The sequence below is a fragment of the Symphalangus syndactylus genome, chromosome 20 (assembly GCF_028878055.3).
Source record: "Symphalangus syndactylus isolate Jambi chromosome 20, NHGRI_mSymSyn1-v2.1_pri, whole genome shotgun sequence".
In the NCBI taxonomy this organism is placed as follows: Eukaryota; Metazoa; Chordata; class Mammalia; order Primates; family Hylobatidae; genus Symphalangus; species Symphalangus syndactylus.
Window position 1 is genome coordinate 54,404,936 of NC_072442.2, and position 27,354 is coordinate 54,432,289.

Here is a 27,354-nt window from a genome sequence, read left to right on the forward strand (position 1 = left end):
TAAGCAAAAGCAAAAATATCAGATTGTAAGTGTTACAGAGAGGCTTAACACTAGGTACCATGCTAGGGAATGGTAAGGCAAATCCTTTAAATTGAGCGGTTAAGGAAGGTGTCTCTGAGCAGGTGACACTCTAGGTCTTTGTGACACAAGGAAGCCAGCTATCTAGTACAACATTCCAGGAGGAAGAAAGAGGGTACATGCATAAAGCTCCATCTCCTGCCAATTTGAAATATAACTTTTTAAAGGCAAAGTCCCAGTCTTATGAAGATTTTTTGAACTCTTTTGGCCCACAGCGATAGAGGCAGGAGGCAGAGAACTCTCCTAGGCAGATAGGGGAGGGTCCCTGGAGAATCTCTGACCCACCAAGGTCATTGTGCACAGATGGCTTGCCTAAACATGTTGTAAAAACCTCCATCCCTTAACACAAGTGCAGTAAGGGAAAAAATCAAATGTGGAGTGGCTCAGAGTAAGGGCCCACATAGGTCCTGGAAGGGTAGGATGGAACTGCCAGGAATTCGTGCCTTGTACGAATAGGGAACCCAGCCCCATCAGCAGATATGGAAGCCCTCATATTCAACAGTGAAGGGGGGCAACTGCCAACCTGCTTTCAGGACCCCTCTTTTTGCTGAGAGCTTTCCTTTTTGCTTAACAAATTCTACTCCACTCACTCTTCGATGTCCACATACCTAAATTTTCCTCGTCATGAGACAAGAACCTGGATCTAGCTGAGCTAAGGAGTAAAAACTCCTGCATCAACAGAAAACACTGTTTTAATGTCATATAATTTTCATTGTCTGAACTACCTATTTGGCATTTAAAATTTATAGACTCATACAATAATTAATCTTAGGTTTATTATACAGGTTCTGCATCCCGAATCCAAAACTCCAAAAACCAAAATGTTCCAAAATCTGAAACTTTTTGAGTACTGACATGACATCACAAGTAGAAAATTCCACACTTGACACCTTTGCTTTCCAAAGTTTCAATGTATACAAATTTTATTTCATGAACAAAATTATTTGAAATATCATGTGAAATTATCTTCAGGCTATGTGTATAAGGTGTATATAAAACATAAATGAATCTTATGTTTAGACTTGGGACCAACCCCAAGATATTTCATTATGTATATGTAAATATTGCAACATCCAAAAAATTCTGAAATTTAAAACACTTCTGGTCCCAAGTATTTTGGATAAAACATACTCAACCTGTATTTTCTTTCTCGGATGAGTCTAAGAATTTCTTTTTTTTTTTTTTTTTTGAGATGGAGTCTCACTCTGTTGCCGAGGCTAGAGTGTGGTGGCGCGATCTCGGCTCACTGCAAGCTCTACCTCCTGTGTTCACGCCATTCTCCTGCCTCAGCCTCCTGAGTAGCTGGGATGACAGGCGCTTGCTACCATGCCCCGCTCATTTTTTGTATTTTTAGTAGAGATGGGGTTTCACCATGTTAGCCAGGATGATCTCAATCTCCTGACCTCGTGATCCACCCACCTCGGCCTCCCAAAGTGCTGGGATTACAGGCGTGAGCCACCGTGCCTGACTGAGTCTAAGAATGTCTTAGAGTTAAAGTACTATATCTTATATTTATTAGTGAAGACAAACTTATCTGATGTATACTAGATGCTCATAGTTATATTTCTGAGTAATATATAAAATTATAATCTTGGTTGCTTGCTGTAGGTTTGTCTAATTCAGTCTTTGAAAGCCTGGGAAAGAGCCATGGCATATGAGGTCTTTGGTTCAAATAGGCTAGAAAAAAAGGAAGTTGTTTATTGCAGAATATGAAATTAAATTAAAAAGCTAATGCATTTACTTTCTTCTTGATGAAACCTTTACAAGAAAGTGAATCAACAGAAGAAAAAGTCTAGGCCCGAAGTACAATTTCAATAACTAGTGTTTGAAAGGGAGCAGGTCACTACCATTTCTGTGCAAGTGTGTGTGTGTGTGTGTGTGCGCGCGCATGAAGTGTTTATTTAGTGTCCTCTAGGTGTTTTGGTATATGCTTGGGAGTGTCAGTGGAAGGGAAATGGTTATATGAAAAAATATGGTTATTGTCTTCAAAAATCATACACTCTATGGAAGACAGATAAATGCTGAGTACCTAGAACTAGAAAATTGCTAGGAACCTCTAGAAACTTAAGTAACATATGCAATACTGTAATCAATCAATCTTATACTTAAGGGCCCAAGAGTGCTAAGTATACAGCTAGGAATAAGGAAACAGATGGCTTCCCATATAGGCAGTGGCAGAAGACTAATTGTAGACAGAGATTGGTGTGGGGTGTATTTGTGTGTGTGTGTGTGTGTGTCTGTGTGTGCTCTGATGTATGTCAGACAAACTGGAGATGGAATTCTAACCAGTTTCCTCTCACTCACCTTTTAATGATCTAATCTATCTGTTATTTGTATCTCAGTGAGTGATTTTCTGGTTCTCATAACTTCAGGTTTAATAACCCAGAAACCAGTTAGGAGATAAAGGTTCAGAAAAAAGGAGACACCAAACCCAAAACGTTTTTAAGCAAACAAAAATGCAAAAACACTGAATGCTCTCAGTCAGAGAAGATACTCACACCACTGAGCTCTGGAAACATTTAAGAAATGTTTGGATTATGTGGCTCATAAATAGATAAGGATTGGTAAACGCCAAGCTAGGTCAATAAAAAGTCTCAATAAATAAGTAAGGAAAGAGCGGTAGCACTGCAGAAAGAGAACAAGAACATCTTTGAAACAGATAAACAATTGATGTGGAATTGTGATCAAGACGTTCCTGTTTGAGGCGGAAGCTCAGCTCCAGAAATTAATTATAGTATGGCCTTGAGCAACTTATTGAACCTCTGCGTGCTTTTGTTGCCTTATCTGTGGAATGGAGACTCACTTAATGGATAGTTTCTGGGCACCTATAATGTACCATACTCGGTCTTAGGTACTCAGACATTGCCCTAGGCACTAGCTAGGAGTTACTTTCTTCAGAGGGCTGTTACTAAATTAATCCATAAATGTAAAGACCTGAGAACACTACTATCATCATGAGATGCAGAAATCAATTTTAGATAGGAAAGAGGATGAAAAGTACAATAGCAGAAATGAACAGGCTGCTGGCAGTGTCAAGGGAACAAGGGGAGGAAACAGGGAATGCCGTAATATAATGTGTAATGCAGTCAGAAACAGCCCAGAAAACACTACTTAGTACATAAATGTTAAACAAAAGCCCATGTCCAAACATACTTGGTTTCCCTTTCTCCAATCTTCTCTCATTTGGGTCTATCAGTATATTTACCTTGCTGCTATATTAATTTCTCAAACATCTAGTAACAGTTTTGGCCACACTCAAAAACTTAGCAACTTCCAATGCCTTCAACCCAAACTATACATGTCTAATTTGGGCATTCAAGATACTTATAAAATTACTTTTAACTACCTTTTCTCCCTTATTTTTCACCCAACTCCTACAATTTGGGTCACAGATCATAGAAAGCTTTTGAATGGCCTGACAGTCTTTTAAAGGTCGTTTGGTTGTAGTATAATCTATCATTTTACTACTTTTTGCTTTATGCAGTTTTGATACCACAGCTATTTGAGGTTATGAACATTTTCCTTTCCAAACAATCTAATAACCCACTCTGATTAAACTCGCTTTACTTTTTTTATCTTTTTGCCTTTAGAGATAGCAGAGTACCTTGTACACAGTAGGTGCTTAATAAATATGAATCCACTCTCTCTTGTTCCTTAGCTGTACTCATGTTTCTTGCTGTTTTGGGAATGATCTCCAACCTTTCTCTGTTTGCCAAAATAATAACCATCCTTCCAGCACCAAATCAAAAGTCAACTCTTCAAAGCCTTCCTGTCTGTCTTGTCACAGGTGAGATGACGCTCTTCCCCTTCAAAGTATGACTTTATCCAGAAAATGTATACACTGTATGTCTCAAGTGTTAAAGAACTGATACTATTTGTGTAAGTGTGGCTATTTGTGGCTGCAAATGCAAAGTCTTTGAAGACAATGTGTTCTATTAATTTCTGTATCTACAGTATTCACTTAGCACCTGATGCCTACTAGTTACTTGAGAGATTAAACACGGATTTTCTGAATAAATGGAAGAATGGGTGAAGTCTTGAGCAGAAATGGGCCATTTGAGGTCTGTTAAAGGTCTGAGTGGTTGAGGAGAGCTTATTTGGTTCCTTCAAGGATTTTCTCCAGGCTCTCTGCCCCTAGCCTGTACACAGAGTAAGTCTGTATTTAGAGTAATGTGATTTAAAGGTCACATTTATTAGCAAATAGCTGTGTTTATAAATTTAGTTTGTCAAAAAAGAGAGCCTTTGAAATTAATTCTGTTTGCTGAAACTAGCACCAAGTTCAACCAATAGTGCATACTGAGCCGAGGTAAGTGAATTTCCAGCCCATGTGGCTTTTACAATCTTATGCTCCTCACCCACTCCTTTGTATATTGTTTTAGAAACTTTACTTAGTGTTTTTACTGCATGACTGGATCTTTAGGCTGAAATTTACCTATTTAGTATTCATTTGTTATTGTTGTGATATTCTGCTTTTAAAAGTTTACTGACTGGAGGAGATAGATTTCAGGACCTAGTGTGACTCTTTTCCTCTCCAGGCCAGTCACACTGCAGGGCCCTAATCTCTTTTCTTGAGAGAGTCCAAAGACTGTGGGACTGGGCCTGCTGGTCTGCTGGTGTTCTCCCATTTCTGCCTCTGAGCACCCTGCTGGAAAGGCTACCCTGAGATGTTGGTGGACTGGATCTCTGATCTAGAAAAAACTGCTCAGAGGCAAAAGCTACAAGAGGCACGTTCTGGCATGAATGATACTGGCTCTTCTGGCCCCCAGATTGCAGATCACAGAGAAGACTATGGGTAAAAGATGACCCCAGGCGTAGAACTTCATCTTAGGAAGAGATCACCCAACCAGAGACTTCTTACACATCATTTGGTTGATTTTAGTTAACGAGAGCATGGAAGATGTTGGAATAATTGCTAACAATCCCGGCCAGGGAAATTAGGAAGCCCATCCTCTAATTAAAATTTAATGTAGAGGAACTGACCGTCATGAATGAATGGACTCAATTCCTTGAGAAGAAGACAGAGAATTTCAAACTATTTCCTAGAACAAGTGAAGGCACACAGTTGTACCGAGTGAGGAGGTTTCCCTAGGCAAGATTGGTGGCAGCCTCAGGATGTATGGGGCCGGAGGCTGTTATGTTCTCATTGGGCAAGAAAAATGGATAGGGGATGATAATGATGAATGAGTCTTTTAAAGTACTCACTAAGGGAGGCTCTCCGTTTTCTTTTTCCTCACTAAAGTGCCTCAAAATGCTTAAAGAATTCCCCTTTGGAATTACCTCTGAACTAGTTTATATTTTCTATCCCGTGACTCTACAGTTGCACCTCATTTTTAACCAAAAAATCATTTCCTGCTTCATCAACCACCTTCTTCATCAGACGTGGCCCTGGATGATTTTTGGTTGTTTCCAAAAATGAAATTCAACGTCAAAGCTTAAAGATTTATGCTATTGTAGCTCCTGAAGAAATGTGCCATCAACTCTGAAGAACTGAAGAGGAGTTCCAGATATATTTTGGTATTGAAAACATTTATGTCTCATTATTTTGCAATCTCATACATTTTCATATCTTCTTCTCTTATATTGCTTTGAAGAGGAAACTCGATCTGTATAAAGTATTTCAAGCACATTAACCAAAGAGTTGTGCTTAATCCAGCCATCTGTAACTAAATTTCTGTCTCTACAGTATCTCTGAAAAAAGAAAGTGAAAAGGCAGATTGAGAAAAAATAGAAGTGCATATAATTAAATCATGAAAGAGTGATAGATACATGGTGTGTTCTACTCTGTGCAGCCTCTGCCAGCCTTGTGTACATGATGTGTGGTAGGTTACATCATAGCTTTGTTACTTTCGGGTTACTAAAGTAATATATACGTACTATAGAAAATTAGAAAAAAGAGAAACAAAAGGAAGATAATTTAAAATCATCTGTAACTCTATCAGCTATGGAATTTTGATCTTTCATCTTTCTAGTCTTTTTTAATAGATTATTTTGTGGCAGATTTAATTCATTAGTGTTCTTGTTTGTTTATTTAAAAAGATAGATACAAACAGAAACTTACATAAAGCAGGTAGAGTGAATTGCATTAACCTTTAGTTAGCTCTTTCTTCCTTTCCTTATAGGAAGCCAACTACCTTGATTTTTACAGTACTCAGGGTTTGTTGTTGTTGTTGTTGTTGTTGTTGTTGTTGTTGTTGTTTTTCTTCATAGTTTTATCATCTAAGCCAAAAGTAGTTTTCCTTTTCTTCTCTACTATGATCACTATGAGATCATGGATTTTTATTTAAGTGTAATTATTATTCTTTCTAACACTCAAATTGTCCTTAAAATATGGCCAGTGGGAGCTTCATCAAGCAGTTCCTGGGACCTTCTTGCACAATCCCACTAGCCCAAACACTCCTTTGCTTTCTGATCCAGCAAGACTTTTCAGGCTCACATGGTGAGCTTCCTGCCCTGACTGTTTCTCTAATGACCCCTGGTTTCTGTTAGGGGTCATTTAGGAATGGAGATCTGGGAGCTCCATGCACCTTGCTATTGAGGTGCCAGTGTTTCTGGTTCCTTCGGAGGACACAACTAGGAAATATACAGACATATGTATTTTAGGCTCATATTGATATTTCAAATTCAAATGTAGCATTGCTATATTTCATAAATTCTTTGCCATTATCTTTTGGATCTCTTTTATTTCTAGTTTCTCTGTGTGATTGCATACATGTGTACAGATGTGCATGTCTGTGTGTTGGATATACTTGACAATTTACAAAATAATCGCTGTACAAGTAGAAAGTTCTGGATAGGAAGCAAGACAATGCTTTAATGGTGACGGGCCCCTCTGGTATGGAAAAGTGTTTGGGGGTCAGTATAGAAGGTCCAGATTATCTTACCATGAGTAAGTGGAGAGTAAAGAAGACGCTCCTTGTGTCAGGGCTGGGCTGGGCTGAGCAGGGTACTGGAACTCATGTGCCAGCCCGTGGAGCTTCTTAGGGGAACACCGTCAACTTAGTGGGCCACATCGCTGACCTCCAGACAGGTCTTTTGAAAGACTGTGGTGAACAACCCCACAGGGCAATCTTTTCCCACATTTATCTTATAAATGTAGACACTTTCTTATAAATTATGAAAATAGAAAAACTTCCTAAAATGAAATTGCTGGGTCAGTATGTATATCCAATTTTAAAGCTAAATACTGATGCATATTGCTAAATTGAACATCCAGAAGACTATATCAACTTATGGCTCTGTAAGTGGTATATATTTAGTCTAGAATTCTTTGATCAATATTTGTATTTGGACCGCTTCTTTTTTTTTTCTTTATTTATCCTTTACTTCTTCTGTGTGCTACTATGATATATTTGTATTTTTTTCTTTTTTTGAGATGGAGTTTTGCTCTTATTGCCCAGGCTGGAGTGCAATGGCACAGTCTTGGCACACTGCAACCTGCGCCTCCCGGGTTCAAGCTATTCTCTTGCCTAAGCCTCCAGAGTAGCTGGGATTACAGGCGCCCGTGACCATGCCTGGCTAATGTTTGTATTTTTAGTAGAGGTGGGGTTTCACCATGTTGGCCAGGCTAGTCTTGAACGCCTGACCTCAAGTGATCCACCCATCTCGGCTTCCCAAAGTGCTGGGATTACAGGCTTGAGCCACTGCTCCCTGCCTATTTGTATTTCTTTTAAGCAATGTATAATTGGATTTCATATTTTAAGCCAATTTATATTTAAAGTTTTAACTTATATCATACCTTTTAGTTTATCTCTGCTTCACGAGGCAAAGTCTGAGGCAAAATCCTTGCTCTTGTCAGTCTATTTTGTAGCAAATGGTGATTGCTACCAGATTCTGACATTAGGCTGTGTGCCCATCTCTCTTACTCAGATATTCCTTCTGATGTGGATATTCCTTCTGATGTGGATATTCCTTCTGATGATTTCTGTCCTTCTTCTTTGTATTTTAGCTAAAAATGGCAAGAGCCTGCATTGTATGCTGTTAATGGAATGTGATTTTTTTTTTTTTTTTAACAGAGTCTTGCTCTGTCCTCCAGGCTGGGGTACAGTGGTGGCATCTTGGCTCACTGCAACCTCCACCTCCTGGGTTCAAGAGATTCTCCTGCCTCAGCCTCCTGAGTAGCTGGGACTACAGGCATGCACCACCATGCTCAGCTAATTTTTGCATTTTTAATAGAGACGGGGTTTCACCATGTTGGCCAGGCTGGTCTTGAACTCTTGACCTCAAGTGATACGCCTATCTCAACCTCCCAAAGTGCTAGGATTACAGGTGTGAGCCCCCATGCCCGGCCAGAATGTGATTTTTTTGCATCAGAAATCCCTTGTATTGAAAGTAAACTTTATGTTATTTATAAGACATATCACTTCAAGAAATAAACTAAAATGCATGTATGTATTTTATACTTATTATTGTGGGGAGGTAGGGGATTTTTTTTTTTTTTTTTTGAGATGGAGTCTCGCTTTGTCGCCCAGGCTGGAGTGCAGTGGCGCAATCTCGGCTCACTGCAAGCTCCGCCTCCTGGGTTCACACCATTCTCCTGCCTCAGCCTCCCCCAGTAGCTGGGACTACAGGCGCCCGCCACCACGCCCGGCTAATTTTTTGTATTTTTTAGTAGAGACGGGGTTTCACCATGGTCTCGATCTCCTGACCTCGTGATCCGCCCGCCTCAGCCTCCCAAAGTGCTGGGATTACAGGCGTGAGCCACCGCGCCTGGCGGAGGTAGGGGATTTTTAAATCATTTCATCACTTTATTAGTTTCTTGAAAAGAAATGTGGAAACTTTACTTTGGATAGAACTATTTGTGTAGGCTGCAGATCCTGTTCCATGTCATTCTGGGTTTACTAAAGTCATAATGGGTTAGAAAGTTGTAAGGATACAAGACGTAATTAAAAAGAGCCACTAATACATATTCCCAAACCAACAGGAAAAGACTAAAGATGCTGCATGGTACTGAAGAATTGCCCATGGTATAAATTTGTATTTGTCTTAAGTCATTATTATTTTATACATAGCTTAAAAATTAACATGCTTGATTCATTCTGGGATTTTCCTTGCCAAAATTATAACTAATCCTTATGTTTTGGATGTTGATGTTTGCGAGAGGATCATTTCCATCCTGTTACTAATTTTTACAAAGGAGGGTTTGAGGGGAAGTAGGGCAATTTGCTCTAGATCATCTGGGAGGCCAGCTGTGAAGTAAACTGGATTAATTTTTCTCCATTTCCTTTTCTGAAGGAAAGTTTTTTGTAAAGACTAATTTTCCATTTCACCCAAACCTGAAGCTCATTACGGAGAAAGGATATCAGTTGTATTTTTAAACCTCTTTTAGCTTGTAGACAATTGTGCATGTACACAAATATAAATTTACTGGAGCAGAGACAGCCTAAGGAGGGATTGCGGAGATTGCGGTCACCACCAGTGACCGAGGGCTGCTGTCTCATTGAGAATTCCACAGGCGGGGTACAGAATAGCATGGTTCTCAAATGTCTTGGTCTCAGGATCCGCTTATACTCTTAAAAATTACTGAGGACCCCAAAAACATTTTATCTAGGTGCATTAAATCTATTGGGACTGATTATATTAGATATTAAAATTTTGAAAGATTTGTTTAAAAGTAACAAGGGTGCAGTGGCTTATGCCTGTAATCCCAGCACTTTGGGAGGCTGAGGCTGGTGGATCACCTTAGGTCAGGAGTTCAAAACCAGCCTGGCCAACATGGTGAAACCCCGTCTCTACTAAAAACACACACAAAAATTAGCCAGGTGTGATGGCAGGCGCCTGGAATCCCAGCTACTCAGGCAGCTGAGGCAGGAGAATCACTTGAACCTGGGAGGTGGAGGGTGCAGTGAACCAAGATCACACCACTGCACGCCTGCCTGGGTGACAGAGTGACACTCCATCTCAAAAAAAAAAAAAAAAAAATTAAAGTAACAATAACAAACCTACTGCTTTTTAACATGAATTACTTTAAAAATACCATATTAACCAAAATAAACATTGTTAGCAAGAAGAGGGGCATTTTTTTTTCATCTTGCAAATCTTAGGAAATGTCTATCTAGTAAAATACAGCAGTATTCTCATATTTGCTCCTGTATTCCATCTATGGATATTACATGTCACGTGGCCACTGGAGCACTCCACCATGTACTCATGAGAGAATGTGAATGAAAACAAGAGAAATAATGCCTTCATATTATTATGAAAATAATGTTGATATTCCAGATCTCCTGAAAAAGTTTCAGGTTCCCCCGGGGGTGCTGAGACCACACTCTGAGAACCATTGGTGGAGGAAGGTATAGTGGAGGCCAGAACAGTGGGAATTACAAACTAAGGTTTTGTGAACAACGAAACAGCTTGATCTTTATAATTTTGTTTGTAGAAACTGATCTCCAACGAACTGTTAGATATCAGCTAATTTTGTAAACATTTACAAAAGTTTAATAAAATCATTCTGATTTATCTTCAGAACTCCGAATTCCTACATATAACTGCTACTCAACATCTCTATTTAGATGTCTAATAGACATTTCAAACTCTTGTTCAGAACTCATCTCCTGATCTTCTACCCTTAAGTTTCTCCCGCTGTGGCATCACCCACTTAGTTAATGGCAATTTCATCATTATAGTTGCTCAGACACAACACCTAAAAATCACTGTTGACCCCTCCCTGGGATCACTCTGGTCTGAGCCATCAGCATCTCTCACCTGGGTTACTCTTACATGTTATCTCTGCTCCTACCCTCCCTGACCAGATCCCCGTTATCCATTTTTCATTAATAGCCAGAATGATCCTTTTAACACCTAAGACCATGCACTTTTCTGCTGAAAACTATGTAATGACTCCTCCTTTCAATCAGAGTCAAAGCTGACATCTTAAAATACCCTTAAGACCTTACCTGCTCCATCTCAACCTGTCCCTGTATGAGCCCGTGGCTCCCTGCCCCGCCCCCACACTGCTCCAGCCACAGTGGGCTTCTTACTGTTCTTTGGACACACCAGACATGTTTCTGCCTCAGGGCCTTTACCCAGGCTCTTCCTGCCATCTGGAATGCTCTTCCCCCTTATATATTCAAACTCCATTATTTTCAATATTTGTTCAGATAGTAAGCTTCTCACTGTACTCTACTCTGACAACTCTACTTAAAAATGCAAATCCCACCTCCTGCACCAGAATGCTTGTCACCCCCTTACCATTCTATACTTTAAAAAAAGTTCTTTCTCACCCCCATTAGGCATTTAAACCCTTCTACTTATTTCGTTTATGTTTCTTGTTTCTTGTTTTTCTCCCCCAGAGTAAATCCCACAGGTCAAGAGTTCTTGTCAGCATTTTTTCTCTGCATAACACAAGAACTTAGAACAGTGTCAAGCATGTTGAAGACATATAATAAATATTTGTTAAATGAATGGCTGGATAGGATGCCTTAAGAAAAACTCGGGTGACTTGGAATCATCCCTAGTATTTGAGGTTGTTATCAATTAAAATCAATCATGAGGAACTAATTGAGGGTATTAATAACTGAATCTTCTTCCAATGCAAGTGACAAAAATTCAATTCACCTTGGCTTAAACCAGAAAAGAAAACAAAGTAAATTTAATGGTCAGGCGCAGTGGCTCACGCTTGTAATCCCAGCACTTTGGGAGGCCGAGATGGGTGGATCACAAGATCAGGAGATTGAGACTGTCCTGGCTAACATGGTGAAACCCCGTCTCTTCTAAAATACAAAAAATTAGCCAGGTGTAGCACATGCATGTAGTCCCAGCTACTCAGGAGGCTGAGGCAGGGGAATCGCTTGAAGCTGGGAGGTGGAGATTGCAGTAAGCTGAGATTGCACCACTGCACTCGACAAAGCGAGACTCCGTCTCAAAAAAAAAAAAAATTTGTTCACTTACAGAATGGGTTTCAGGCATGGCTGAATCCAGGGGGTCAAATGATGTCATTGAGATCCAGTCTGTTTATTCTCCTTCTTCTGTGTCAACCCCTCATTCTCAGGCAGGCTCTCCCTTTGTGATGGTAAAGATGCTGCATCTAGGCTTATATGTGACCAGTTCAACCACTCCATGAGAAAGAAAGGTACACTTATCTCTGTCCGCTGTCCTTGCTCTAAGGCTCTCTCAAAGGGCACAGCAAGGGAGTGTGCACACATCTGTATTTACGTCTATGTCTGTAATTGAAAACTGTGTGTTCAATCTGATTCCTCCCATTGTAATCCAACCATACAGGTTTTATTTTTGATTTCCTTCTTTCTCCTGTGAGTATCTTCCTTCTCTGACAGTGAGAAACTAGGTCCCCACGCCTTATTTACTCATCTGATTGATCCTTCCTTATGTGATCAAATCCCCCATCCATCTTTGCTGCTGACCTTTCCCCAGGTGGACACCCTTCTCAACCTGCTAGGGCACTGGCAGCTTACCCAGTCTGCCCCTCTGCAGAGGCACCCTCTTCATTCCTGCTCAGGTCTGGCCACTCTGCACCACACCCTCCCACGTGTGACTCCATCTTACCCTACTTGGACTCTGACACCACAGGCCAGGCCATGCCTTTGTAGAAGTTGTTTTCTTGCCTCTGGGGCTCTGACCCCCAACGCTAAGCCACTCTGTGAGTAGGTGCTCTCCTCACCCTGCTGGGGCTGACACCCCATGCCTCACTGTCTCTCTAGGGGACTCTCTCCTTTCCTGCTCACACTCTGAGTCCCCATGGCTTGTCACCCATCGGCATGCTCAGGTGCCCTCCCCATCCTGCTAGGTTCTTAACACCCAACCTCAGGCTCAGACAACACAGGCGAGGCCACTCCAACATGGGGATGCCCTTTTCACTCTCCTTGGACTCATAGGCCACCATGTTTTCCTCCCTTTCCTGCATAGATGTGACATTGTGCTGTCCCAATTAATAGCTTTGAGGCTGAGTTGCTCAGGAAGGGAGGAGAAGGGAAGAGGAAGCAGAAGCACCTTTTATCTTCATTTATGTCTGTCATCACAAGAGACTCTGGACCTGATGCTGTCCTCGATTTCTGAGACTTGAATGGCCACCTGGCTCCATAGTCAATGAAGCAATTGCCACTGCCTTTAATCAGTCCTGGCCGGGAACTCCTCTCTCCTTTCCGTGATCTGTTTTCCTCCCTGGCGCTTACCACCTTCTGACCTATTTGTTGCATGAATTCCTCCATTTCTAGCAGTCAATGCTGTGCCTGGCACATGGAAGTACCAAGAAATATTTCCTAATGATCGAGTCCTAGAAGAGAATGCAGATGAATGAGGCTGTCCCATGTGCCCAGGGAGGCTCTGGGTGCAGTAATGAATATGGGGAATGTGGCTTCCCTAAACCACACTCAACTCAGTCCAGCCTGCTCAGATTATCGGCCTCGGTGAAATTCTTCTGTGCACCCTGGGTTCTATAGTTGCTAATGCTTCAGTGTCTTTTCATCCCAAAGCCTCATCAGGGCCACCTCCTTTGGCCTGTGAAGCACCAGTGACTTATGGGAGCAGACAGACAAGGAAGTGTAGTTAGTATTCATTCATTGCTTATGTTGTACAGGCTGTCAAAACTAATGAAATTTTATGACAGACGGGCAACGACCAGCTTCCTGGTGTTATTTATCTTTCTCGCTTCTGGCTGGGAGCACTGGGTGATTTTTCATTTACATTTAAAAATGCCAAGATGACTAAGCGCAATTCGCCTACTCAGAAAACTAGCAAATTGTATCAATGCACAAATGTAATTAATAATCATCAGGCATGAGAAATGAGGAGCAGTTAAGCAGGATAGTCTATCTTTCCAATTCCTCTCCTTCTCCTCTACCACCATTTCAACCAGTTCCCAAACTCCAGGGACATACATCATGTTTCTTCTCTCTTTGCTCAACATCTGATAGCCAGTATTTGTAATGACAAACAAAAGGTCCTTGTGGCTGGTGACATGAGTCCCCATGGCTCAGTAGACATATTTATAGCCGCCTTAGAGGAGATGATGCAAATAGATGTAACACATAAAGAGAAAAAGACGAAAAAAATGGAAAATTTAATGTAAGAGGGAACGGAGGTCCTGGGAGACAAGTTAATTCTAGAGTGACAAGACCCAAGATTGTGAGACTGTGTTTATGTAACCAAGAGAAACCCATAGAACCAATTCATCATAACAACCTAAACCTGGGGGCTGTATGTGCCTTGACAAATTCCTTTGTATACATCACTTAATTCTCTTATCTCCTCATTCCTGCAGTATGTTATCTGTGTTTCCTTTGCTCTCATCTCTACCTGCTATTGCAGGGTCTCTAGGCTCTCAAATTTCGTGCTCTCCACAAATTACTTCTGGGGGGGTCTCCAGAGGTATCTCAGATGGGTTCACTAATAAATTGTTAGGTCTCAAGTAGCATCTGCATTATTTTTCTTCCTTTCTCCTGCTACTATCAGAGTTTTGATGAGCTGCATCCTCAAGGCACCAAAGCGACAGCCCCATGTCCTCTGGAGACCTCTGAGGGTCAAGAGCTTTTCACATTCTGTATAGTCAGGAGAATGCTTTCTCTCCACTTCCAGCATTTTCATAGGGACTTTAAAATTGTGCAGCTATGTTCCAGTGCCTTCTAGATTTTTTTAGTAAACAGTTTTTGGGCTAGCAGACAAAGCTGAAAGGCAAACATTATAATACTCTACTCAAAAATCCAAGCATTTGCTGCCATGACTGCCATGACTAAGGCTTTGTTATGGGGCCAAGCTTTTCTGCCTCACCTTCTCTCTTTTATAATGGGTTATTTTCCAGAGGGCACCTCATTTTAAAAATGCAAGTTGGCATTGGAAAGGCGAGACATGTCCAGACATGCCAGCCTCACAGTAGTGGACACTTGTTCAGGCTTAAAATGGCACATCTTGATAACCATGGTGTACTTACGCAGAGTCCACAGTGTGCCAGCTGCTCCAGGTGCCGAAAAATGAATCAGACACAGGACCCATCCTCAAGGACTTTATTATACTAACAGTCATGCAGTAAATAACCATTATAACTAAATAAATGGTGGGGAAAGTAAAAATAAGTGCAACAAGAGACGTACAGATAATGTGGTAAAGAGGAGAGCTACTTCCTGTAGCCTTGAAAATGGAATGGCTTCATGGAGGACCCATTAGAGCTGAGCCTTTAGAGGACATGAAGATGTAGAGGAGTGGAATCCAAAAGATATTTCAGCAAGAAGGAGCACTAGGAGCAGAAGCAAAGGGTGAATGTTACCAGCAATACAAGTGGATTAACAGGGTTTCAAATTGGCTAAAGCATACCTTGTTTGAAGGGGAATGGTTGGAGAAATCATAGTGGAAATGGGGAGTGAGACCTCCAGGGGATGTTTGACCTGGCTGAGATTTTTTTTTTTTTTTTTTTTTTTTTTTTTGGATGGAGTCTCGCTCTGTCGCCAGGCTGGAGTGCAGTGGTGCGCTCTTGGCTCACTGCAACCTCCGTCTCCCTGGCTCAAGCTATTCTCCTACCTCAGCTTTCCGAGTAGCTGGGATTACAGGCACGCACCACAACGCCCAGCTAATTTTTGTATTTTTAGTAGAGACGGGGTTTCACCATGTTGGCCAGGATGGTCTCGATCTCCTGATCTCATGATTTGCCTGCCTTGGCCTCCCAAAGTGCTGGGATTACAGTCGTGAGCCACCATGCCTGGCCTATACCTTATTTTTATGCAGCAAAATATGTCGAACTAAGATAGTATACTATTTAGAGCCATTAAAAGCCATTGCATAGAGGACTGTGTTTTTGAACACAGTCAGGTTCACCTGGATCAGGTAGGTGCATCTAGATCAGTGTGTGTCAGATGAATAGGAGAAGAGATCTGGGCAGGCACATCAGTGTGGAGGTCTCTGCATTAGCAGAAGACATGGGTACTAAGATTCAAACAGAAGAAATTCAGAGTAGAAAGATGATGAGCTTTGGAGAGAGAGTAGATGGATACCTGGAGTGAGGGAAAAGAGGAAGCTAAGAAGAGCCCCACATGAGGAAGGAGAAATATGATGTCCAAGAGGCAGAGTGAATTTTTAGAGGGAACAGAATGAGTTCACACATTTGAAACAATTTTGTAAGGTGAGTGGGATAGGAATGTTCATTCTTATTTTTTTAATTATTTATTTATTTATTTTTATTTTTTTCTTTGAGATGGAGTCTTGCTCTGTCACCCAGGCTGGAGGCTTGAGTGCAGTGGCGCAATCTCTGCTCACTGCAACCTCCACCTCCTGGGTTCAAGCGATTCTCCTCCCTCAGCCTTCCAAGCAGCTGGAATTACAGGCACGCACCACCACGCCCAGCTAATTTTTTATATTTTTGGTAGAGATGGGGTTTCACTATGTTGGCCAGGCTGGTCTCGAACTCCTGACCTCAAGGGATCCACCCGCCTCAGCCTCCCAAAGTGCTGAGATTACAGGTGTGAGCCATCATGCTCAGCCTTATTCTTATTTTAAAGGCAGGAGAGTTGTTACAGGCAGCAGGTAAGTGTGTGTCCATGGTCACAGGGCATGTGGCAGAAGTGACTCTCAAACCCCAATTTTTGGATGTTAAAACATTTTCTCTTTTCTTGATACACATACACTTGCATATGTACATGCCTGAAGAGGATGGCAGAAGGAAGACTAAAGAAAAAGATGAGGAATAAGGAGTTACGCTGTTGATGAAGAAAGCACACACACTGCGTTCATGTTAGCAATTATTTCTGGGAGATCCATCAGGCAAATGCAATCTCCTAATCCAATTCAGGAAGGAATTTCCTGGACATGTGGATCCATAATCCTGTTTAACTCCTCCAAAAAGAGAGACTAAATTAGAGATCAATTCCAGTAAAAAAGCAAACTTATAGGTAACGAGTGCAAACAGAGCCTGGGCATCCCCCGCGCAGGGGGCCCAGGCTATCATCTAATAAAAGCCATACAAGTCCATAAGCCACATGGAAATTGCTTTACCCAGAAGCTTCTGGAAGGTCCACATGTTCATAACTAGGACACTGGTAACAGACCTATTCCTCTTGGTTATCTTAGGTGATAGCTGTTTGCGAAGCATCCCTTTCTAGAGAATTTAGATTCCGTCATGGTCTATTTTGCACTTGGGAATATGGTGGTGGTGTGTTGTTTTTCTCTTCGGCTGGTGAGGAGAAGAGGTGGGAAACCCTGGGCTTGCCAATGTCCTATTTATCTTTCTGTTTGTTGTTGCAACTGGCCTCATTAAATCAGGCGAGAGCTGCCAACATATACAACTTTGGCTTTCCTAATTAAAGTTCTACTGAAAAAAGCTGCCCCTCTCCTCTGACTCCCTCACAGGAATGCAGTCTCATAACAGAGGCATCTGCCCCTTGGACTAACCTTTCTTAAAACCAGATAAACAAAGTAATACCAATAAAAATATCCATCTGTGCTTAAAGATAAATAGAGCATTAATATACCAAACTGAGATCTGGATTCTTTTGGAACCAGCTTTAATGATATTAGACATCTGTTCCGGCTTGCTTTCCACTCATTTCCCACTTGCAGATTCTTATAAGAAAACCATGTGACAGCAGTTTTTCTGTGGGAAGTGGGGGTGCCACCTGAACCCCTGCCCTTTCTCAGGTGATTGCCCCAGTAGAGGGTAGTAGATCCCAAAGGTATAAGCCAATGATGTCCCTTACCATGTTTGGGCCTTATCATGGATTTTAAGCACTGTGATCTTTTTACATGTTTATTTTTGAGATACCAGAATGCCAACTTACTCCTTTACAATGGTAAGTGGAATTGTCAAGTAGACCAGATGCACAAATGTTGGCACAATTGCAGCAGCCTTTCTCTTCCTGGAGTTAAGTCATATGAGTATCCAAGAAATATCCAGAAGCTATTCATTTACCAGCAGAGAGCGTCTTCTCCAGCAGGAAAGGTGGGAGGTCCCCATAATGATTGTTTCTTTTAAAGAGAATTGGACTTGGATGACAAACACCCTTTAAGTGTTTCTTTTACCATTTTTAACACTCAAGAACAATTTCAGACAAAGTACTATTGTGGGGAAACTTTCTCCACCTAAATGCAGACCTGTCGACCTGGATTTGTTAGATTTGGTGCTAACTCCAAAGTGACTACGGGCAGATCAGTGGGGGTGGGGGCCACACTGGAAATGTGTGGGGGCGTTCAGAATTGTTCCAATGATGGGAGAGATGACACTGATTTTTGGTGCGTGAAGACCAACAATGCGAGAAGCACAGCAATTTGAGGGACAGTCTTAGTTGAATTGCCTGTTTGAAATGCTGACATAACAGGGTATTGAGAAGCACTGACTTTTTCAAATAATGGACACTTTTTTTGAAACAAAAATCTTACACAGGACACCAATATATAAAACTCATTGAAGGAGAGCTATTTTGCCTGACAGAGAGGAGGTCCCTGAAATACTTCTACGAAACATAGTTTGAGAACCACTATTTTAACTAATACCAAATGGCCTTAGAGCTTTAATATTCTGTCTGGTTCTACTATGTTATAGACTAAGTAGTTTACTTTTTCTTTTTCTTTCTTTCTTTTTTTTTTTTTTTTGATATGGAGTCTCTGTTGCCCAGGCTAGAGTGCAGTAGCGTGATCTTGGCTCACTACAACCTCCACCTCCCAGGTTCAAGCAATTCTCCTGCCTCAGCTTCCCAAGTAGCTGGAACTACAGGCCCGTGCCACCACACTTGGCTAATTTTTTGTATTTTTAGTAGAGATGGAGTTTCACCATGTTGGCCAGGATGGTCTTGATCTCATGACCTCGTGATCTGTCCGCCTCAGCCTCCCAAAGTGCTGGGATTACAGGCATGAGCCACAGCACCCGGCCAATTTCACAAATAGATATTTTTCTTACTGTAAATCTTAGCAAGCTCAGCATATGAATTTTTTTTTCCTTAAATTGAAAGCTTTTACCCTTTCACTTAAAGGCAGCACTTTATGGCTTCTCTTGGGCATATCCAAATTGCTGTCATCACTACTTGTATTAGTCGATTTTCATGCTGCTGATAAAGACATACCTGAGACTGAGAAATTTACCAAAGAAAGAGGTGTATTGGACTTACAGTTCCACATGGCTGAGGAGGCCTCACGATCATGGTGGAAGGCAAGAAGGAGCAAGTCACATCTTACATGGATGGCAGCTGGCAAAGAGAGAGCTTGTACAGGGAGACTCCCGTTTTGAAAACCATCAGATCTTGTGAGACTCATTCACTATCACAAGAACAGTGCAGGAAAGATGCACCCCTGTACTTCAATCACCTCCCACCAGGTTCCTCCCACGACATGTGGGAATTGTGAGAGTTACAATTCAAGATGAGATTTGGTTGGGGACACAGCCAAACCATATCACTATTCTTGTGCTTTGGGGCCATTGTTAAGTAAAACAAGCATTATTTGAACACAAGTACTGCAATACCACCACAGTAGATCTGATAACTGATGGCTACTAAGTGACTAAGGGGCAGGTGGAGTATACAGCGTGGATGCTCTGGACAAAGGGGAGGATCTACCTCCCAGCTGAGATGGAGCAGGATGGTGCAAGATTTCATCACACTACTCAGAAAGGCATGCAGTTTAAAGCTTGTAAATTATTTCAGGAATTTTCCATTTAATATTTTCAGGCTGTGGCTGACTGTGGGTAACAAACCCAGGAAAGTGAAACTGTGGAACCATGGATGGGAGAAAGGGTGAATTACTGTATATTCATGAAGGATATTAGTCCATAGTTTCTTTTTTCCTTTTTAACAAATTTTTGGGTTTTGTATATAGTTTGTCTGGTTTTGGTATCAGGGTAATACTAGCTTCATAAAATGAATTGGAAAGTGTTTCTTCTGTTTTCTTAAAAAGATCATATGGAATTAGCGTTCGTTCTTTAAACACTTGGTGGACATCTTAAGTAAAACCATCTGGGCTTGGAGATTTTTTGTGTGTGTTATAAGATTACATATTCAGTTTCCTTAATATTTATAGGATCATTTTAATTATGTGTTTTTCAGTGAAACGGGTCCATTTTCTATGTGTTGTCCAATTAATATTTGTAGAATTGTGTTAGTATTCATTATCCTTTTGATGTCTGCAGAATCTGTAACGGTATCCCTGTTTTATTTCTGATATTAATTTGTGCCGTTATGTCTTTTTTTTCTTTGTCAGTCTTGTCAGAAGTTTGTCAATTTTATCAATTTGTTCCAAGAACCAGCTCATTGATTTGGTTTCAGTTTCATTGATTTCTACTTTTATCTTTATTATTTCCTTCTTTTTCTTGCTTTTGGTATATTTTGTATTTCTTTTTCTAGGTTCTAGAGGTAGAAGCATAGATTATTGATTTGAGACCTTTTCTCTTTTCTAATGTGAGCATTTTAGTTACATTTAGTTCCCTTCTAGGACTGCTTTAGTTGGGTTATTGAGAGGTGTTGAAGTCTCCAACAGTATTTGTGGATTTATTTATTTTTCCTTTCAGTTCTATTAGTTTTAGCTTCACATTATTTTGTAGCTCTGATGTTTAAAGGTGCATGAACATTTAGGCTCACTATGTCTCAGTGAATTGACCCTTTTATCATTATGTAATATTCCTCTCAGTCTCTGGTCATTTTCTTTGTGCTGAAATATACTTTATCTGATAATATAATGACTCTGTTCCCTGTAGATTAATATTTTCAGGATGTATCATTTTTATTTTTTTATTTTCAACCTGCCTGTACTCATTATATTTGCAGTGAATTTTTTCTAGACACTGTATAGTTGAATCATTTAAAAAAGTCTGCTCTGGCAATGTGTCTTTTAATTGGTGTATTTAGATCATTACATTTAATATATTTATTGATATGTTAGGGCATAATAATTTTTTGTTTTCTGTTTGTGTCTCTGCTTATTATTTCTGTTTTCTTTTTCCTGCTACCTTTGGGTTGTTTGAACATTTTCTTTAGAACTATATTTCAATTTATATATAGTTTTTTTTTTTTTAAAGAGTATCTCTTCATATAGATTTTTTTAGTGGTTATAACCAGCTGATGCTGCTGGTTCGAGAGCCCTTTGGCTGAGAAAGCAGAGAGCTCACCGGCCCGGCAGCCTGGGTCCCCAGGTAGTATCCGGTCAGGCCAACGACACTGAAACATTTGTCCACCCTGAGAGGACTCTGAGCACCTGTGGCTGAGGCCAAAGGACCACAGGGCTAAGGATGGGGAGAGTCCAACTCCAGTCGATATGCATACCTTGGCAAGCTTCTCACGACAGCCCACTGTTCATGGAGAAGCTGGGCCCTGCAGATCGACCAGAAACCCCCACGATATGCCACTTTCTGCCCCTATGTCCTGCATGTCCTGGGCATTGGCCCTGTCTCCCTTGGCAAACATGGAACACTGTTCCATCTCAGAGATTGCTTAACCAGAGAAACAGGTGCATTTATGGTACTGTAAATACTATAGTATATGTGTTGCCAATTACTGTAAAGTCATAAGTATTTGTAATCCTGCTTCTGATTTGATGGTCACTTGAGGTAGCTGTGGATGGGAGGATATGCTTATTGTCTGAGGAGACTCACAACCATTTCTCAGGTTTCCCTTGCAGCGTGTATGCCGTTACCAGTGGGATAGTGGGGGTGCCAAGGAGAAAAATGGCCAGTTAGAAAAAATCCCAAGACTAGTCTATGCAGAATCTCTCGCCTGCAGACAGGGCATTAATAGCCCAGTGGTGGGTGAGCGGCAGAGGTCAGGACTGGACTCAGACTTTTGCCTCACAAAGCTGTGAGGACTCTGAAGCTCCGGCCCCTGCCTCATACAGCCTCGCCAGGAGTCTGCTGAGCACCTTTGAAACAAGTGCAGGGAAAAGGTGAAGGTCTGGGAAGCCACTGAGCTCACAATATTCGTCTACACTGGTCACCTTTGTGTTAGAGAGTGTGTGCATCTGTATGACTGAGTACATGTGTCTATGTGTATAGATACAGCTGCGCATGCCTGTCTGTATGTGCACATTATATGTTTATGTGTATGTATGTCAGTTCTATGGCTGTGTACCTGTGTGGATATGTGCACACTGGACGGTGGGTCTCTGTGTGAGGATGTAACGTTTGCGTACATGTGAGGATGCATATCTATGTGTAAATGCTCTCATGTCTTGCATGTTTAGTGTGTGTGTATCTGGGCACACACGAGTGCATGTGTAGAAATATGTGTCTGTGTGTATGCTTGCTCTCCATGCATCTGTGTTTTTATATGTGTAACTGAGCGTTTTTCTACATGTAGGAGTGACTGCGTGTTCATCTTTGAAGATCTGCATGAATGTGTCCTTTTTGGAGATTTCTCTTCCCATTCGTCTTAAATCTCTCTCACCAGTTAAGTGTTTGTTCCCCATCTCTGTGCCTCCTCTGTTCATTCTCTCTCACCAAACGAGCTTCTAAGCACCAGTCTCCCTCTACCATCAGATTGGCTGCTTTCGCTGCACAGTTCTCTTCTCACCCGGTACTTGCTTTCTTCCCCTGCCTTTCTCTGTCTGCTTTTGTCACAGTCTCATTGCTTGCTGACTTAGAGGCTAGGGCTGGTTTTCACTTAGCCTCTCCCTTCTTAATTTCTAGCCCTAGTGGGCAGCCCTATCTTAGCCCTGGCTGACCTCCACAGTGAATCATCATGTTCCTGCTACTTTCCTGACCCCTATGCTCAGCCTGGAATTATTGTAGGAGATAGCAAGAGCATTCAGAAGAGTCAGTTGGTTACCAGTGCCTTGGTGTTTACTCTTTTATGTCTTAGTTCCTTAGTTGGGGGTGGGGTTTGAATAGGGAAGGGGTGGTATAGCTAGAATGCGAACTAAGAACTTCTCCATCTGCTTTACTTTTTCTTTCGTTGACAAAATGTCACCTTTTCTACTCCAAACTGACCAAGAAGTTGTATTTGCCGTTTGTGGCTACTCACGTCCTACTGCCCAGCCAAGGGACCCTATAACATCTCAGCCCAATGGGTTGGTTAAAAAGAAGAGAGGGAGAGAGGTCACTCTCATTTTTATATCACGATTGCCCTTCTTTTTAGCCAGTGTGTGAACTCACAGTGCTTTTCTATGAATAAACCATGGATCACATGAAAGATCATTTTTCTTAAAGAAAAAAAATTCCCTAAACCCAGAGGGGACCAGCAAATACTTAACAGGAGATTAGAGATTTCCTGTGAGTGCATATGGCTCGGGGTGACCTGATTCTGTAAAGCAACTGTTATTGTCCTCCTTAAATTCATGTGTTGAATTCTAATCCTATGTGATGGTGTTTGGAGGTGGGGCCTTGGCAGGTGATTAAGTTCATGAAGGCAGGGACCTCACGAATGGAATTGGTGCCCCTATCAAAGGGACTGCAAAGAGCTCCCTCATCCCTTCTGTCATGTAAGGACACAGTAAAAAGATGGCTGTCTAGGAACCAGGAAGTCAGCTCCACGGAATCTGCTGACCATTTGACCTTGGATTTTACCATCTCCAGAACTGTGAGAAATCAATTTTCTATGCTACCTAGTCTATGGCATTCTGTTTTGACACCCAGATTAGCTAAAGTACCAGCATATCAACTTGCACACGTTATTCTTGGAAACTCTGATGCCAAATCCTTGATGGCAAAAGGTGATTGATCTGCTGGAGACATGAGCCTACATCATCCCTCTTTCTACAATAAACCAGAGAAGTCAAAACAGGCAAGAGTAGGTCAAGGTCTTCTAAAAGCCATACCTGAAAGGTTTCCAATAACAGTTGACTCGATGGTAATTCAATCACACAAACAACCACAACAAAAGACACAACTATCAGAGACTTTCAGGATAGCCTCAAAAGCACCATCTAATATTAGGGAGTTCAAAAAGGTGAGAAGTTTCAGAAATCAAACTTTATTTATATTTCATTTCATAAACTTGTAATTCTAACACTATTAATAAATGCTAAGTCAGGTGGCGGCATGGAGAGCCTGGGGCACAAGGGCTGTCTTTTAAAACTTTGCTTGCTGTACCCTTTGGAGCCACCTCCTGGTCCCCTCACCCCCTGCCCACCTGTTAAGAGCCCGTTTGGGGCAGCACATTAGGGGCAAACAGCCTGGATGCCCAGTTGCAGACACACATCCATGCCTGGAGAAGGAGATTGCGTCTGAGAGCAGGAGGAGCTGCTGGAACTCTTTTTCCCAGCCTTCTTTTAATGCTCTTGCACACCTCCTGCACACAGATAGACCCCACCAGCATTAGCACAATAAACGGGACCTGCAGCAGGGCTGCCGCTATAATGAATGAGAGAAGCCTCTCTCCAGCGACGTACAGGAGCCCAGGCTGAATGCGCTGCTCTCTGCCTGCATGTTTGCCACCGTGCCCAGGACTAGGGGCAGCATGGGAGCTGCTGGCTGGGGCCGTGCTGGTCACCTCCTCCCTCCCACTTCTGTCTCCAGCCACGCTTTCAGCTCCAGGGCTAAGGCCAGTGGCTACAGTAGGTGCCATGGTTTCAGGCAGATCCTCATTGGTGTGGTCCTTGGCTGGAGCTCCCTCCAGCTCCAGCGCTTTCTCTGGAGGGTGCTCTTCCCATGCTGGCTCTGGCTCCACAGCTGGTGCTGGCAGTGCTCTCATTTCTGCGTGTGGACCAGGAGCTGAAAAAGGAGAAAGAGCCACCAGCATCAGTCACTTTCCACTGGAATTTCCAAACACAGAAACAACCTCACTGAATTTTAAGGAGTTCCAGCCCCTAAACACCACCCCCGCAAAGTCTTCCAGGCTGCAGCCACCTCACCATATGTCTGTGCCTCCATGGGCTCCCGAATCTCCTCCCGGACAATGACAGTGAGCAGATGCAGCCCCGATGGGATCTGTGGTGTGGCCTGGCCTACTAGGGCCTGCCCTGGGCTGCCCTGTGGTACCTGGGTGCGCCTTCTTACAAAGGGCCACAGGTTTCTGGGGTGAGGGATGAGCCTTCTTTGGCATCGTCGGAAGAGGCTCTCACTCCCTCCATTCCTGAAGGAGCAACCTCTCGAAGTGGGGAAGCAATACGAGAACATCTTGCTCTCTTGAGCATCTCCCACCAAGTGAGCTGTTTACGGCGCTGGCTGTAGGATATGGGCGCCTGGTTAGCAGAGTTCTAAGTTCTGTTCACGTGTGTCATCATCAAGGAAGTGAGGTCACTTCTTTACGGTTCTGTCCCCTCGGCCCCTTCCTTCCATAAGACCTACTCAGGACTCCACTGGGCTGCTGACTGCTCACCCTCCCCCCAGGTCAACTCCTTACCTATACACCGTTATGTCCACCCAGGGCCTGTTTGGACACCTGTACCTGATGTTCACCAGGGGCCAGATGTCCTCAGGCTTGATGTCCACCTAGGACCTGATGTCTGCCTTGAGCATATGTCCCTCTGGGGGCCTTGTGTTCACCTGGGGACTGTATCCAGCTGGGGCCTGATGGCCTACTGGGTCTTGTTGTTCACCTAAGGCCTTATGTCCACCTGGGTTCTGGTGATCACCTGGGGCCTGGGTGTCCACCTAAGTCCAGATGTGCACCTAAGGCCTGAGTTTTCACCTGGGCCTGATGATCACCTGGGGACTTAGGTCCAATGTCCACCTGGAGCCTTGGGTCTAAAGTCCACCTGGAGCCTATGTATCTACCTAAGGCATGATGTCTACCTGCAGCCTGATGTCCACATGAGTCTGGTGTTCAACATGGGCCTGCTGTCCACCTAGGGCCTTGGTGTCCATCTGGGGCCTGGTTGTCAACTTGGGGCCTGGTATACACCTTGAGTCCAGGGTCCACCTTGGGGCCTGATGTCTGCCTAGAGGACTGATGTGCTCCTGAGTGAGGTGGGAGGATCTCTGGAGCTCAAGAGGTTGAGACCACAGTGAGCCATGATTGTGCCACTGCCCTCCAGTCTGGGTGACAGAGTGAGACCCTGTCTCAAACAAATAAACAAAAAAAAACACACAAATTATATAGCTATACAAAAATATTTTCTTTCTTTTTAACCTTATTCTATGAGCTTTTTACATTATTTATTTATTTTACTTTTAAAACTTTTTTGTTAAAAACCAAGACACAAACACACACTTTCGCCTAAGGCTAAGCAGGGTCAGGATCATCAGTTTCACTGTCCTCTACCTCCACATCTTGTCCCACTGGAAGGTCTTCAGGGGCAGTAACAGGCATGGAGCTGCCATCTCCTTGATAATACTGCCTTCTTCTGGAAACCTCCTGAAGGACCTGCCCGAGGCTGCTTCACAGTTAACTTAAAAAAAAAAGTAGTAAGCGTATACTCTAAAATAACAATAAAAAATGTAGGATATTAAATACATAAAACATTAACATCAGCATCTATTATTTTCATCAAGCATTATGCACTGTCCATAATTGTATGTTCACACCCACATCACCACAAACATGTAAGCTCTGTGGTGTCCAATGAATCTGCCTTTCTTCACCTACAACAGTCTTGGTAAATTCTTTTACCACCCATCCCACTGTCCCAGAGAGTCGCTGCTCCCCTGTGACACTGAGTAAGGAGGAGATAGAGCTGACACCATCCAGAAATATTCCCTGAGGCCAAGCTCAGGCCACAGATTATGGTGAAGCCTCCAACTTCCACACTGTAAGCCACCAGGGGCCTGGTGACCCCTGTGACCAGGCCACAGGGAGCATCTATGCGTCAGGCACTTACAGAGGCCCCAGGGTATACCCCAGCACACTGGGGTCCCCTCCCCACACCCACAACCCCAGGCATCATACGTGGAGGAGGATCCACACTCCTGCCCACAAACACCAGGTAATGAATGAGGAGAAGGGAGGCTACCTTGAGACTACGCACGGCCTCACTACCCAAAAGCACTCTGTCATCCTGAGGGTGAACCAGAGATTGACTGGACTGGCCGTTTAATCCATCACTTTGGCCCTTGGGTTACTAACATTGATGGAACTTTTCAAAGTTACTAACTTTGGGTTTCCTGCCCACCTAACTGCCGGAAGCTAAGATGGCAACATCAGTATCAGTCAAATAAAGCAACATGCATTAACTTAGTGACCACTACACAAGCTCACCAGTACATCCTTCTGGTGCCACCAGGATGCCACTTACTCCTCTACGTAAGAGAAAGGATTTTTAAAGTAGAATATGAATTATTGCTGTTTATGGTGATGCCATTATTAAATTTTATAATTGTCCTGCTTTTTCCAAGTGTGACATATAAACAGTTAAATTGATTCAAGATCATTAAATCATATGAAATAATTTTTATATACATTATCTGCTGAGTTCAATATTACATAAGTCTTCTCCAACCCATAGGTAGTCTTACAAAGACAGAGGCATATTTTTTAAATTACTGAGCTT

The 27,354-nt window shown here is 42.4% G+C and overlaps 1 protein-coding gene and 1 long non-coding RNA gene across 4 annotated transcripts in view; one reads left to right on the forward strand and one right to left on the reverse strand.

Moving 5' to 3' along the window:
* The window catches only part of LOC129469995 (uncharacterized), a 148,103-nt gene that overhangs the window by 49,453 nt on the left and 71,296 nt on the right, over nucleotides 1-27,354 (forward strand). The gene's annotated exons all lie outside the window — the stretch shown is intronic.
* Nucleotides 23,878-25,079, reverse strand: CDRT15 (CMT1A duplicated region transcript 15). 3 transcript variants are annotated; one of them, XM_055257280.1, is made up of 3 exons: nucleotides 24,905-25,079; nucleotides 24,489-24,637; nucleotides 23,878-24,215 (listed from the first exon to the last, which is right to left on the reverse strand). In XM_055257280.1, exons 1-3 carry the CDS (start codon nucleotides 24,966-24,968, stop codon nucleotides 24,060-24,062), a joined length of 369 nt encoding a protein of 122 aa, XP_055113255.1. In that variant the 5' UTR covers nucleotides 24,969-25,079; the 3' UTR covers nucleotides 23,878-24,059. The 3 variants fall into 3 exon arrangements, with proteins under 3 accessions (XP_055113255.1, XP_055113254.1, XP_055113253.1); XM_055257279.1 differs by having other exon boundaries at nucleotides 24,778-25,079; XM_055257278.1 differs by having other exon boundaries at nucleotides 23,878-24,637; nucleotides 24,778-25,079.